This window comes from Echinops telfairi, unplaced genomic scaffold (assembly GCF_000313985.2).
Source record: "Echinops telfairi isolate 266 unplaced genomic scaffold, ASM31398v2 ScPeMD7_2010;HRSCAF=2546, whole genome shotgun sequence".
Lineage (NCBI taxonomy): Eukaryota > Metazoa > Chordata > Mammalia > Afrosoricida > Tenrecidae > Echinops > Echinops telfairi.
The window spans coordinates 18,470,618-18,485,862 of NW_022105908.1; the positions used below are offsets into that span (position 1 = coordinate 18,470,618).

The 15,245-nt window shown below is 49.8% G+C and overlaps 1 protein-coding gene across 1 annotated transcript in view; it reads left to right on the forward strand.

Moving 5' to 3' along the window:
* The window catches only part of PIK3R5 (phosphoinositide-3-kinase regulatory subunit 5), a 92,993-nt gene that overhangs the window by 54,648 nt on the left and 23,100 nt on the right, over positions 1 to 15,245 (forward strand). Inside the window, exons 2-5 of the mRNA XM_004712942.3 lie at positions 2,847 to 2,962; positions 5,811 to 5,911; positions 10,430 to 10,498; positions 11,213 to 11,351. Of these exons, the coding sequence (XP_004712999.1) occupies positions 2,860 to 2,962; positions 5,811 to 5,911; positions 10,430 to 10,498; positions 11,213 to 11,351 (412 nt within the window). The 5' untranslated portion in view covers positions 2,847 to 2,859. The remainder of the gene's footprint in view (positions 1 to 2,846; positions 2,963 to 5,810; positions 5,912 to 10,429; positions 10,499 to 11,212; positions 11,352 to 15,245) is intronic.

The window sequence follows — 15,245 nt, forward strand, 5'->3', positions numbered from 1 at the left end:
GGGGGGGTTGACTGACAGGAGCAAGCCAAAGGGCTGCTGGCCCCGGGTGTCCATTTGCATCTTGTGTTTGCATGTGTTACAATGCGGGACATTGTCAGCAGGATGACTGGTCCGCTGCAGGGCTGGGTGGAGGCCGTGTTAAAACCCAGTTTGCCTAGGAGAGACCTTGCTCTAGATGGAGAGATGCCCAGACCATGCCAGCTACCGTGGTCCAGAGAGAGGATGACTTCTGGGAGCTCTGGTCTCTTAGGAGGAGGGGCAGTGGTGGGTGGGCAGCTGGTGTAGCCAGACATGGTGAGTTCCAAATCCCCAGCCGGTTGCCTTTCAGTGGACTCTTGGCAACTCCATATGTGTCACAGTGGGTTTTCAGTGGTGGATCCTTTGGAAGTAGATCGCCAGGCCTTTCTTTGGAAGCACCTCAAACTTCGAACACAGGGGTGCTCACATTTTTTCAGCATGCGAGCTACTTATAAAATGATCAAGTCAAAATGATCTCCCAATGACAAACATGCAAAACACATATTTATTTTTATTTATTTATTACACTTATTCATAAACGCATTGAGAATTCTTTATATGTACAATGTACGTTTGTGTACCTTGCATAACCGCATGAGTCCATATTACACAACACAACACAATTAAGTGTGTCCATTTTTCTATAATTACCTGGATTTACTCTGATGACTTGCACGGAATGGAATGAGCCAGGGACGCATAGCCGGGACAGTAGCTGCTGACAGCCAGCCTCAAGCACACTTCCAAATGATCATCAGTCCTGGTGGAACGGCACTTGGACCTAATGATCTTTATGTGGGAAAAGGCTGACTCACATAATTAAGTAGCGCCGAATTATACAGTCAAGGAGGTAGCACATGTTCTCATGTTTGGGTACTTTCCCTCTGCGAGTAAGTTCCAGAACTGTTCCTGCGTTCTGGACTTCAACTGAATGTCGGCTTGTAGTGTCAAAATCCCCCATGCCGCAGGAAAGTGGTACGTTTTTATCTTCTTACTTGGTCCAGCTCCCCCACTCATTTTAATACCCTTTCTTACGTTCAAGAGAAGAGAAACCAAGGTCTAAAAATTGGCGATCACTTAGCTTGTCAGTTTGGGGGCATTTAGTGCAGTTGTTTGCGCATGCGTTCGACACCTAAGATTGCATCTCATTGGCTGCGCTGTGTATCAACTAAGTGACAGGATTGATGATAGGCTTACATGTATTTTTTAAATGCCATGCGATCTACCCACACTACATTTGCGATCGACTGGTAGATGGCGATCAACGTATTGCGCCCCCTGCTCTAACACTTCAGTTAGCGGCTGAGCACGCTGACTCACTCCTAACTTGGAAGCTAGATCCTCTTCGAGCGAAATCGTGGGAGGGCTCACCGAGCCTCTTTCTGGTCGGGATGAACTGGGTGGCAGTGGACGTGGCTGGCACTCAGTAAATAGGTGGCTGGTAAATGCTGTGGAGAATGAACGAATGCATCCACCCTCCCTGCCTTAGAGGGCATGGACCACTGGAGAGGGCAGTCAGAGGATGCTGGACAGCTCATCACAAAGGGCTGGTTCTTGCTTTTTCCACACTTCCTCCCAGACTAGGGAAGTGGGAAGATTTGCCTACAGAGGGGCCTCCCGGTGTCGGCGCCAGGCGGCTGGTTCGGCTGCGGATTTTATCTCCTGTTGCATTTCATTTGCATGGCTCAGCTCTCTGCTGCGGCTTCTTGCATCCCAGTTCGTCCCCGGCTCCACAGATTGGGACCACTCCTCCCTGGGCTTCTGCCCATGGGCTGGCCTGACTGGCTAGAGATGGAGGTTCGTCTAGAAGCGGGTGTAGGCAGTGTGTATGGCAAAGGCTGGAGTGGGGGTGCCAACATGTATTGGGAGAGCTGACTCAGGACACCCGCTGTGTCACTTCCTCTTCCCAGTGCTCTCAGAGGTCGGTGCCATCGTCAGCCCATTTTACAGATGTGTCCATGGAGGTTTGCGAAAGCTCAAGAATTGGCCCAGCATCACCTGGGCCAAACGGCTATGACAGTTGGGGTTTGAGTGGGAGCTTCTTGGGCAGAGAGGCATCAGGCGTCACCATTGGGTGCACGGCCTACTAGGACTTTGGGAAGGACCGCAGGGCCTTCACACCTAACTGGCCCTGCCTTGATCGGGGGTGGAACAGGTGCCAGGCAGTCTTTGGGTTCAGGCGTGGGTCTGGGAAAAGAATGACAAGTGGGGAGGTTGGGGCAGAACAGAAGCAGGTGCCTGTGGCCTGGGTGCCCCACCCACAGGATGTGGTGGTTGGGGATGGGGGCAGGACACCTGAGGACAGCCTGTGCTAGTGTCCCAGCCTTGAACTGCCCACTCCTTGAGGAGATCCCTGGGGGCTTGTCCTCAGGAGCAGAGATTCCAGGTCCATTTTGGGGGGCTCAAGAGATGCAGAGGGGATTAAAACAAAGTCCCCACACGATTCTGATTTTCCCCGGGGGTCCTTCGGCCCAGCCCATTGGGGTCTGGTGACTCTCTGGCATATCCCAGTCACCTGGTGACACTCAGCAGTTCCCTGGAGGGGTGTGTGTGTGTCAGCCAATCCCCAGTCTAGCTGTCCACTTGATCCGGGATCCCTCACTGCCTAGAATGCTGCACTCTCTCCAGCTTAGATGTGGTGCTTCCGGCAGGCACCCGGAAGACCCCTATGGTTTCCCCCCAGTCCCTACCCCTGTCCCCACCCTCAGTACCGGTACAGGAGTCAAATAGATGGCCTTGGGCTGAGGGACCGCTCAGTCTGTGTTGACAGGACCATGTGCACCCCGTGTAGTGCTGTAGCCAATGACCGGTGTCTGCCCCCTATGCAGGCGATGACTCAGGATGCAGCCAGGGGCCACGACCTGCACGGAGGACCGCATCCAGCACGCGCTGGAGCGCTGTTTGCACGGGCTCAGCCTCAGCCGCAATTCCACTTCCTGGTCAGGTAGGTGCAGGGGAGCCGGGGAGGCGACCTTAGGTCCAGATCTTAGGGCGCCTGTGGACCTGGTGAGCACTCTGCCAGGCGCTGGATCCCACGTGCCTTGGCACCACAACTGATGTGGAGGAGGCCTTGGGTAGGGGGGCCCATGACTTTGTCCTCGTGGCTCCATGCTGGCAGCTGCCATGGCTCCCTGGAGTGACATCTCACCTGGGAATTCCCAGGCAGCTTGCTCCAGAGCGCTCCTGTTGTTTTAGAGTCTAATTCCTTCCCCGGCCCCAGCTTCCCCTGTGGAAGGGGGCATCTCAGCGCTTGCCAGCGAGTCGATTTCCTTGTCCCCCCAGGCCTGAGAACCAGATGTGTCTGCAGGCTGGGGTCCTTGTGATCATTGCTTCCTTCTGCTTGTAAACAGCGCCCCCCACCCCCGCCCCGCCTCCCCCCACCCTACCTTCTCTCTCTCCTTTGCTTCACCAACAATTCCATGAGAGGGCAAGGTGGGCAGGATGGACTTCCTGGTTAGACATCTCGGGGTCCTTTCTGCCCCAGGACCTTTCTCCTGCCTGGAGCTCCTCCCTCAGCACAAGCCACAGCTGGTTCCTCCTCATCCAGGTCAGGACTTGCCTTGGTCCTTGGCGTGGGGTTCGCATTCACACCGCTCCCACAAGGTGCGCAGCCTTGTCCCTCCAGCGCCCACTAGTACAGTCTGTGCAATGGGAATAGTGGCAAGGACAGCAACAGGGGCCATTAGGGGGACTCGATGGAGATCACCAAAGCCCTGGTGGTGCCATGGTTAAGTGCTCAGCTTCAAACTGGAAAGTGGGTGGTTCTGACTCGGCTCGAGATCCGCTTCTATAGACCGAAGCCTCGGACGCCCTTGGGGCAAGGGAGGCACTCAATCCATGGTCGTTTTCTTCTGCCCTATGTTGTACCCAGGTTTTGAGGAGCCCTGGTGGCATCGTGGTTACACACTAGACCACCAGGTCAGCGGTTCAAAGCCACCAGCCATCCCAAGGAAGAAAGATGAGGCTTCCTACTCCTTTAAAGAGTGACAGTTTCAGAAACCCACGGGGGTAGTTCTACTCTGTCCTACAGGGTCGCAGCAAATCAGAATTGACTTGGTGGCAGTGAATTGTTTGTTTGGGGAGGTCTATAGAAGGGGGCGGTGTGGTTCAGTGATAGAAGTCTTGCCTTCCAGCAGGAGACCCAGATTCGATTCCTTGCTGATGTGCTTCAAATACAGCCATCACCACCCATCTCTCGGTGGAGGCTTTTGTCTTGGTGTGAAGCTGGCCAGGCTTCGGTGAAGCTTCCAGTTGCAGATGGACGAGGGAGAAAGGCCTGGTGATTGGTCTGCTTCCAAAACCCAGCCACAGAAAACCCTAGTGAGCACTGTTCTGCTCTGGACACGCATGACACTACCACGAGTGGACACTCACTCAAGCCAGCGCAAGTGGTTTTGAAGCTTCTCATTATGCAGGGCATAGGGGGTGTCTGACTTTTGCAAATGTTTGCAAAGCCTATCACTGCTTAGACCCATTCTGAGAGACCTCCAAGATTTGGGAAGGAGCCTTTGCATGCGAGGGGCTGGGGCTTCAGGGCATTAACTTCCACCCCTACTGCTGTGCTTCCTGTCTCACACAGAGACACACAGAGAGAGAGAGAGAGAGAGAGATCCATCTAGTGTTTAGGGGTTCACCCTCGCTGACGACAGGGAAACAGAGATGTCCCGAATAAGAAAACCTGGGGAAGTGTCAGAGTGACGAAGTGATCGTCTAGCTTTTAAAATAGAGATGAATGCAGTGTGTTCTTCCTGAACCTCACTGCCTAGCCCTTGTGGAAAGTCCCAGGGCTGTCCCAGACTGTGTCTCGGGCCAGAACTCAGATGGTTCCTCTGCTTATTCCTCTAGTGTGCACTACCTCTAGCCTCCTTCCCTGAATCTAGAGTTCCTGACCCCCACCAGAAGGAGCCAGGGCAGGTGAGGTGAGGGATGAACAGGTGCTCTCCAGAGGTCCAGGGAACAATCAAACCTGCCTCACTGGCCTCGAAGGGGACCTCTACTGGAATGCCCAGCTTCTGTCTCTTAAGCCCCTCATATATGTAAGAAGCTTACTGCTGTGTCTTGATGGCATGGGTAGGGTTGCCGACTGGCCTATGCTGTTCTCCAAGACTCTCTTGCTTTAGAAAGGAGTGCTCTCGGGCAGCCCCAAGGGTGCCCTCCATTTCTACCCTCCCCTCCTATGTAAGTCTGGGTAAACAAAGGAAACCAATCCACAGACACTCATATATGTATAAGAGAGATTTATATATAAAGGGTAAGTGTACATTTAGAAAGCATCCCAACCACGTCCAGTCCAAGCCCATAAGTCTGACTTAGCCCCTATGTCAGACACCGATCTACAAAGTCCTCCTCAAACTCACAACACACACACACAATGACGTCAAATGCAGGAGGATCACAGGCCAGTGGGTAATGATCCACTTTGAATCCAGTGGCAGTGTAAGCATCTCAGCGCTGGCAGGGGTCTCCATGCGGCTTCTCCAGCACCCAGGGCGGCATCAGGGTAGGTCCATGTGGCTTCTCCTCAGGGATGTCTCACAGGAAGTGAGCCTTGCCAGCTGAGGCAGAGAAGTAGCTAAGGCAGCTGCACCCTAGTCTGGCCATCCGAGAGCTAGAGACCAGAGAACTAGAAAGGCGAGGCTCACCGAGCCATTTACCTCTCTCCGCCTTTCAATTCTTCCCACGTGTTTATCGGCCAGGTTGGCACAATAAACCTTAACTATCTCACCTCCTAAAGGCTGCTGAAAGAGAACCCCCAACTGACCCCTTGCTTATTATTTCTTTCTTCCTTCCAGCTGGGCTGTGTCTGAACTGCTGGAGCCTCCAGGAGCTGGTCAGCAGGGACCCGGCCCACTTCCTCATCCTCCTTGAACTGATCCTGAAGAAAACCCGAGAGGTGAGGGCGGGGCAGGGATGGATGAGCAAAGCAGAAGGCACCTCCCAGAATGGAGCAAGAGGTCTCCAGGAACAACAGGTCTGGGGTGCCCAGACCACCAGGAAGTTTTAACAAGGGTCCAGGGAAGCCGTGCGTTTGGTGCTGATGGAAGCACAACAGGGTTTCTCAGAAGGGGTGTCTCCCTGAGGGGTGCAAGTGGTGAGTGAGCTTGGCAATTAACCAGAAGGTTGGCAGTTCGGGTCAACCCAGGGGGGCCTTGGAAAAAAGATCCGACAACCTACTTCCAAACAATTGAAAAGGCGGGGGGCACACAGCTCATCTCCTGTAACCCCACAAGGCAGGGTCCACTCCATGGCAAGTGGTAACTGGGGGAGAAAGTGCGATCCTTCAGACAAGAACAAGGCGTACAGGAGGGAGGGGCCTGCGATGAAGCTGCTGCTGCTTCGGGCAAGGATGGCTTGTCAATCAAGGTGTTGATTGACAGGACAGAGGAAGCCTGATGGAATTCCTTTCCTCTGAAGGGAAAAAGAAGTGCAGGAGACAACCTCTGGGAAAGGACAGAAACGTAAGCCCACGCCTTCTTGAACAGCCCATCTTGGGCCTTTTGTGACCCCAAACCCAAATTCACTGCCATCAAGTGGATTCCGACTCATCTTGACCAGCTAGGACAGGGCAGAACTGCCCCTCGGGGTTCCTGAGGCTGAAAATATTCATGCGAGCAGAATACCTCCTTGTGCTGTAGAAGGACTGGGGGGTTCGAACTGCTGACCTGGTGGTTAGCAGCCCAGCTTATAACCCACGCTAAAAAGAGGGGTGCATATAACAGGAAGCGGGGCTGGGAATCCAGAATAGCTATGAATCCCCAAAGGAAAGACGAGAGTCTCTCAGGGAGCTAGCTCTCCCAATGAGAAGAAAGTCTTTGATGATTTGGGCACCACCGTTGAACTGGTGCTACATCCTGAAGATCACGGTTGAGTCAGATGGGTCTTGGCTCGAAGCAGAGGATGCCAGAAAGATGTTGACTTGTGTTCCATTGCCTCTGCAAAGGCGACTGTGGCGGATGCTAAACGGTGGATAACTTTGAGGAGCATGGGAATTCTGGGGCATTGCATCATGCTCATTCCGAACTTGTACATGGATCAAGAGGCAGTTGTACAAACAGAACAAGGGACAAGCACACGGTGTAAAATCAGGAAAGGTGTGCGCCAGGGTTGAATCCTTTCACCATGCTTGCTCAATCTGTGTGCTGAGGAAATCATCAGAGAAGATGGATTGTATGAAGAAGAGTGTGGTGTCAGGCTTATTAACAACCTGCGGTATGCTGATGACACAACCATGCTTGCTGAAATCGAGAAGGACTTGAAGCACTTGCTGATGAAGATCATGGATTGTAGCCTTCAGAGTGGATTGCAACTCAATGTTAGGAAGCCCAAATCCTCATCCTCACAACTGGACCAATAGATAACATGAGGATCCATGGAGACGAGGTGGAAGTTGTCAAGGATTTTGTATTACTTGGATCCACAATCAATGCTCACAGAAGTAGCAGTCTCAAGAGATCAAAAGATGCATTGCATTAGGTGAATCGGCTGCACAAGCCCTCTTTAGACTATTGAAAAGCAAGGATGTTACTTTGAAGACTAAGGTGCACCGGACCCAAGCCCTGGTCCTGTCCAGTGCCTCACGTGCATGTGAAAGGTGAACGCTGAGTCAAGAAGACTGAAGAATGGCTGCCTTGGAATTGTGGGGCCGGAGAAGAGTATCGAAAGTACCAGGGACTGCTAGAAGGACAAGCCGGTCTGTCTTGGAAGAAATAAGGCCAGAGTGCTCCTTAGAGGCAATGAGGGCAAAACTTCGTCTTACAGACTTTGGACGCATGGTCACGTTTGGTAAAGTGGAGAGTCGGTGCAAGAGAGGAAGGGCCTTGGTGAGATGCATTGACCCAGTGGCTGCATCAAGGGGCTGAGGCAGAGGACCCATTGTGAGGCTGGTGCAGGGTCAGGCACTGTTGTGCATAGTGTTGCTGTGGGCCAGTGCTGACCCGCTGGCACCTAACAACAATAGTAACAACAGCATATCCGAAAGGGGGAGCAAGACAAGGCTCTTTATTCCTGTAAAGAGTTACAACCACAGAAATCCACAGGAGCAGTTCTCCCCCATCCTGGAGGGTCACTAAGAATCAACTTGTGGGCAGTGAGTTTGGATGTTAGACACCCTGAAGGAAGGAGCCCTGGTGGCTTTGTGAGCTAGGCATTGGGCTTCCAACTGCTAGGCCATCGCATCAAACCCACCAGCCGCCTCTCTGGAATAAAATGAGGCTGTCCTCGTAGAGATTTATCATGGTAAGAGAGTTGATAGAAGTGAGTTTGGGGCAGGGGCGTTAATTATACCCTGGACAGTAGCGGGGTGGTACAAATGGTTTGCTCCTGACTCGGAGCCTACAAGCTGGCGATTCAGAGTCAGCCCGCAGGGCCTTGGAAGGCCAGGCGGTCTGCTGCTGTCCAGATCCCTGTGGTGCTGCTGGACTCAGTGACACATGGAATGCACTTGGAGGCAGCGGGTCCCTCAGGTTTGGGTTTCGCAGCCCCTGATCACAGCAGACTGACACAGAGGAGGGAAACAACCTCAGAAGTGTTAACTTCTAAACCCAAATCAAGAGCCATGTAGCAACAAGGGAGGGTGGTTTATTGGCTCATATGTTGGTGCGTGTGTTGAACGTTTCCTTGTGGTTTGGGTGAACCTTTACAGAGGACATTTGTTGCCCACGCAGCCGTCTGGGCTCATGACATGTAGTAACAGTTGCGTTGAGCCCTTCAGTGTCCACCGCTCTTCCCACTCTCTCCCTGGGTCCCTCACCTCCTGTCAGCCTTGTTTCCTGCCCCTTCCTGCCTTCTAAACTTTGTTTGGGGGCAGATGTTTCCCCTTGGGTCTAGAGCGGTTGCTTGTTCTAAGGAGCACATTCCTCACAGGATGTTCTAGGCTTGTCTATTGTTTGGCTAAAGTGTGACGTCGGGGAGTGAGTTCAGTTCCAGGTTCGAAGGGCCAAGTCTTGAGGCTTCCTCCTGTCTCAATCAGGCCTGTAAGTCTGGCCTTTTTTACGATTTAAAATGGCCTATATATTTCTTCCACTATGCCCAGTCCCTGCTAGAGGGTTTCCAATCGGAGTGGTCAGTAGCCGTGGCTGGGCACCATCTAGTTCTTCTGGTCTCAGGTTAGTGGAGTCTGGTCAGGAAGAGGCCAATCATTGTGTCTTAGAGGGTAAGGTTTGGTCGAATGGACTCAGCAGCAGGTGTGGAGGACATGTCTTCTATTCAGGTTACAAAGAAGGAGGATCCAAAATTTGCATGTGTTGAGGTTACCAGGTGCAGCAAAGAAGGTGGGGCATTCTCCACTGCTACAGGTGCCACAATGAACCAAGCATTTGAACCAAAGAGTCTCTAACTCGGTCCAAGGTGTGTCTGCGGTACGGTAGGTTCTAGCTAAATGCTTTCCAAAGGAAGAAATAATTCACAAAAGAAGACATAGAACTTTAAAAAAAATTCTCACCTCAATTATAATAAAATGCATTCAAATGAAGACCATAAAGGTATAGCATTTGCCTAGCAAATTTGCAAAAATTATAATAACCAATCTAGCGAAGGGAGTGGTGAAACTGGTCCTTCCCTGCATGCACAATATTAGACGTGGGAGAATGCTTTTGGAAAGCACTTGCTAATGTGCTTCAAAGGTCATGTGTGTGCTTTTAATCTTTCAGCCATTGATTTTACTTATCGAAGAATAATAATCCAAAGTACAGCAAAAAGGAATATGATGGGTGTCTCAAGGGCTTCAACAAACTACAACCTATAATACAATGCCATCAGTGAAAAGTTCCTAAGATAATGAGAGGAAACCAACTAAACATTGGATAAAATACAAAGGGAAGGGTCCAGCTTATCTCACAAGGGAGATGAAATTGTAGTTGGATTACAGATTTAAATGTAAGAACATTAAGCTTCAACAAAGAGAAGGAAACTATCTGAACATGCATATGACCCTTCCGTGCCAAGCAAAACCCATAAAGGAAAAAACTAACATGTATGCTTTCTGCACATCAAAAAACTCCACAAAATTAAAGAATATAACAAGTTTAAAAAAAGTGTGTGTGTGTGTGTGTGTGTGTGTGTGTGTGTGTGTGTGTGTGTCGGGGTAGGGGTAGGGAAGTGATCTTAGACACCATGTAGCAAAATAGATGTTCAATTTAAAGTATTATAAGTAAAAGGCATCAAGAGTAAACTGCTCGCCTGTTATTATGATTTTACAGAAGAAAATGCATAAGGAAAAATGGGATAAGGAAAAGTACAAGGGTGGAGGGACAGCATTGTGATTTTTTTTCACTTCTGCTTTTCAAATGATATGTCCTGTAGTGGCATTACTTTAAAAATAAAAGCCAACCAACAAAACTGAAGAAGGAGTGGGATAAGATAGTGCCACCCTGTGCATGCACCTCACCCCTTCCCTCCCCTGTCCTCCCCACAGGTCCAAGAGAAAGGCACCTACGATCTCCTCTCCCCTCTGGCCCTGCTTTTCTACTCCACTGTCCTCTGTGTAAGTCCCAGAGGGGGCCGGGCTGGGGGAGGCAGGGGAGAGGGGAGCCGGGGAATTGTCACACAAGGCCCGCACCCCTTGGGGAATAAACCCAGAGAGTAACTGGCAAGTGGTGAGACTTGAGAAGGGTGTCAACCCACAAAGTGACAGCTTTCCCTTCCGAACAGCCATCCTGAAGGGCCTCCCGTGGCTCCATAGAGACACCACTGTGCCTGGTGTCCCTGGTCTCCCACACCGAAACGGCTATCACATCCTGGTCGGAAGCCACAGGAGAGATTCTGTGGACAGATGTATAGCCCACTTCATTTTGTGCTTCCATGGTTTCCCCCAACGTGGTCACCCCCTAATTCACCAGACTGGTGGTTCTAAATGACTCCATTTATGTAAAATCAATCCACCCTCAACGAATAAGCCTTGGATTTGGCGGAGGATATATTGATAAAGGTGGCTTAGGTTTTGAAGGTCATTGCCCCAAGTAAGTAGCAGTTTGGTTCGGTCAGGACAAAGTTCTTATAGTAGAGACACCCCCCGGCACCATCTTGCCTTTTGTAACCCAGTCTCTGTGAGTGGCTTCCAGTTTTTCCTGGCCTAGTCTTGGAACAATCCACTGCTAGGACATGTGGGACATCCCAGAAGAGGAGCAGGGCCTGCCCTAGCTTATCAGTGAGCTTTCTCTCATCCAGACCTCTGGTTGCCACTCTCTGCCCATCCCAGACGCCGCATGTCCCGCCCAACTCGGATCTCCTTCTGAAGGCAGCCAGAACCTACCACCGGTTCCTGACCTGGCCCATTCCTTACTGCAGCATCTGCCAGGAACTTCTCACCTTCATCGATGCTGAACTCAAGGCCCCAGGTGCGTGCGGAGGTGGCGGCACACGGGCCCAGGTGCTTGGTCAGGATGTTTCCAGCTTTGCTCCCGGGTTTCTTTGACTGTGACCCTCCTCCTCTTGCTCGTTGCTGCGCCTGCGCCGGGACGAAGCCACAGCGTCTTCTCTTCACGGTGCACGTGAGGGGAGGTGGCTGAATACGCACAGGCTGAAAGCAGTAAATGTGGAAGGGAACTCAGGATGGAATTTCGTTGTTGTTTTCTCACGGCTTTATGGGCCTATCGTTCACATATCATATATCACATATCATACATATCGCATGTCCTACAATTCAATCGTTCAGTCCCGTCAGGAAGAGCTGTACAGTCATCACCACAACCACTCTAGGAACATTTTGTGTTCTTCATTCCTGGACTCCTCGTTATGAGATCCCCCTTTCCTCCCAACCTCCCCTGCCGTCACCCCAATAATCCATAGATTTACCTATCCTGGATTTCACATATGGAACACATTCAACACAGAACTCAGCTAATAGCAATAACAAAGTAAAAACAGATGGAAACCGCTATCGGAGAGAAAGTAGAAAATATTTAAAAACTGGAGCAAAATTAAAATGGATCCTAAGGGTGATCAAATGATAGTTGTAACCTAACTGCATCTGCAGTAATTCACTTCCCGATGCATTCTGCACGATAGCAAGGCTGCTCACATCCCTGATCCATGGTCAGAGGGGATTCACCAGAGATTTAATCCACAAGTACTTCCCCATCACCTTTGTTTTTTTAACTGAAACAACTTTAAAATGGGTCAAAAGGAGATCAAATGATAAGATGTTACATTTTCACCTAACGATGTCTGCCATAATAGATTCTGCAGTATTTTCTGTGTGATAACAAGGCTGTTCACCTCCTGCAACCGTGGTCACAGGGGATTCACCAGAGCTTGAATCCACGAGTGGACCCTATAAATGGGTTTTGGACTTGCCCTGTCATCCGCGGCCTTTGGCAAACTGGATGTTCACGATTTAAGCCCTGATCTCATTCCCTCCTTTGGCTCTGGATTTTATTGCTGACCATCTTTGAGTCACAAAGGCTGGTGTACTTCTTCCATGAGGACTTAGATGGCTGCTTGTTTGAAGACAAGCCTTTAAGACCTCAGATGGTATCCCTTTTGATAGCGGGGCACCATCTGCTTTCTTCACTACACTGTGCTGTAACACCTCTTCATGAGGGCAAGCCAAGGTTGAATTCTCAGAGGAACCTGGAGTCAGAGGTTCAGGACCAGGAGACCCCACCACTTGACTCTGCCTCCATTCCAGCTAGTCAAGACATCTCTGAGAAACTTCCCAGGTCGGACAGAGAAGGCCCACAAATATGGACAAGAGTCCTTTGCTTGCGCTCTTTGCCCTGGGTAGACTCAGCTCTGGCTGGGGCTGGTGGCTAGGCTAGGCATGGCAAGGTCAGTGGCTGCCAGAAGTGTGGACCATGTTGGGTGTTTCTGGGTTCTCACAGGCAGGGTCTGAAGAGGAGGTTCCTGAGAAATTGCAGGTGCTATTGCAGACATGAGCATGAGATCTAAGAAAATGTTATAGAGTATGAGAAAACATGATCGAGTAGGGTTTACCGAAAGGCCACCCAGGATTAGAAAATATATTAATATAATTCACCATATTAATAGCTCCAAGAAATATAATCCTATAAACATGTCAATACATGCTTTGAAGACACTCTGTCAGATTCAACACACATTCTTGATATTCGAAACTCCTCTCAAAAACCAAACCAAACTCCATGTGGACTTAGATGGCCACCGAGTGGATTCTGACTCATTGTGACCGTATAGCACAGGGTAGAACTGCCCCGTGGGTTTCCAGGACTGTGACTCTTTCCAGGAGTGGAAAGCCTCATCTTTCTCCTGCAGAGAAAGATGGTTTTGAACTGCTGACCTTGCAGTTAGCAGTCCAGCGTGTAATCACTGTGCCACCGGGGCTCCTCCTCAGAACTCTTCTAATCTGTGGACACTCTTACTCTATGGAACGAACCATGGTGGTCCAGCAGTCAACGCAGCTTGAGACGCTAACCGGCATCTCAAGCCTACCGGCCGCTCCAAGAGAGAAAGACGTGTCTATGTGCTTCTGTAAGGATTCACAGCCTAGAGACCCGCAGGGGCAGTTCTATCCTGTCCTGAAGGGTCACTGTGAGGTGGAATTGGCTTGACAGCCATGGGTTTAGATTTCTTGTGTCCTTCTGGTTTATTAAGATCTGGGAGTACCTGTCATATAATAATAAGCCAAGGTTAAATACTGGAGATATTTGCATTAATATTAATAATCTTTTTATGAGCAAAATGGTATGTGTAACAGTTTTATTGTCATATAATTCACACATGCAATTCAATAGTTCAAGTATCTTAATCTTAGAAAGAGTTGCATGATCATCACCACGCTCGATTTTAGAACATTTTCTTCTTTCTTGTACTCATCATTATTAGCTCCTCACTTCACCCCAACCTCCCCTGCCACACCCCCAAGAAACCACTAATCCAGTGACTATAGCTCTCCCTAGCCCGGATCTCATATGCAGAAACAGACACACGCACAAAGGCAACAACAACAGAAGAACCTCAGTCAAACAGAATGCATAAAATATTAAAAAGGAGAGCTAATGGGTCCAAGGGGAGATGAAATGGTAAGTGTTAACTTTTAGCCTACCTGCACCGGTAATTATCCACTTTCCAATGTATTCTGCATCATAGGCAAGACTATTCACAGCTCTGGTCTACGGACAAAGGGGATTCACTGGAGCCTTAATCCAAATGTAATTTCTGTTTGCTTTTTTTTTAAACTATAACAACTTTAAAGGGAAATCAGATAATAATCTGAGGTCCTGCTCGATGCTCCCCCTCATGGAGAGATCACTGAAGGGAAGGGTGCTATGGCCAAGTGCGGTGAAGAAGCTGATGGTGCCGGCTCTTAAAAAGCATCGTGTCGGGGGTCTTAAAGGCTTGTCTTCAAATGAGCAGCCGTCTAGGGGAAGCATCAACCTGAAGAAATGCAGCAGCCTCTGAAACCTAAGGATTGTAGATAGTAAAATCCAAATCGAAAGGCAGAAATGGTAGCCGAGCTTAAATTGTGAACACCTGGTTTGCAAAACGCTATGGATGATAGTGGGAGCCCAAAATCTATTTGCAGGCGCCACACATGGATCAAACTTCTGGCGACTCCCCTCTGGACGTGAATAGCCTTGCTGTCAGACAGAGGGCATTGTCAAGTCGATTAGGTGGGGGGGATTAGTATTTTTAATAAGATATTTTGCCTGTGCTAAAAGAAGAAGAAAAACAAACAACAACAGTAAAGAATATTTTCTCTTACAGATAAGATACATTTTAAAAATATTTACCGGTCCAACAATTGCTTACCTATCCAGACCACGAGAATGTCCTGAAGCACTCTAGCCAAGATAGCTTTGCCACATACTCTTAACTTGTGAAAAAAAGAAAAAACCCAGCAAGAAATAGAAAATAAATGTGAATAGCCTACAGAGAGAACATGAGTGAATTTCTAAATCTTTATGTCTTTGTGGTGGGTGTTGAGAATAGGAGGCCTATTAGGTGCGGTCATTAAGTGCTTGCCTGCGAACTGAAAGATATACCATTCAAACCACCAGCCACCAGCAGGGAAGAAGGCGTGGTCAGCTTTGGACGTCCCATGGGCAGGTGTGCTCTGTCCTATGGGGTAACTGTGAATATGCACAACCACCTCACTGACATCAAGTCCAATCCCACTCAGAACAAACCTCTAGGCCAGAGCAGAGCTGCCCCGGTGGGTTCCTGAGACCGTAACTCCTTAAGGAAGTGGACAGCCTCATCATTCTCCCACAGAGTGGCTGGTAGTTTCGAACTGCCAACCCTGCAGTTAGCAG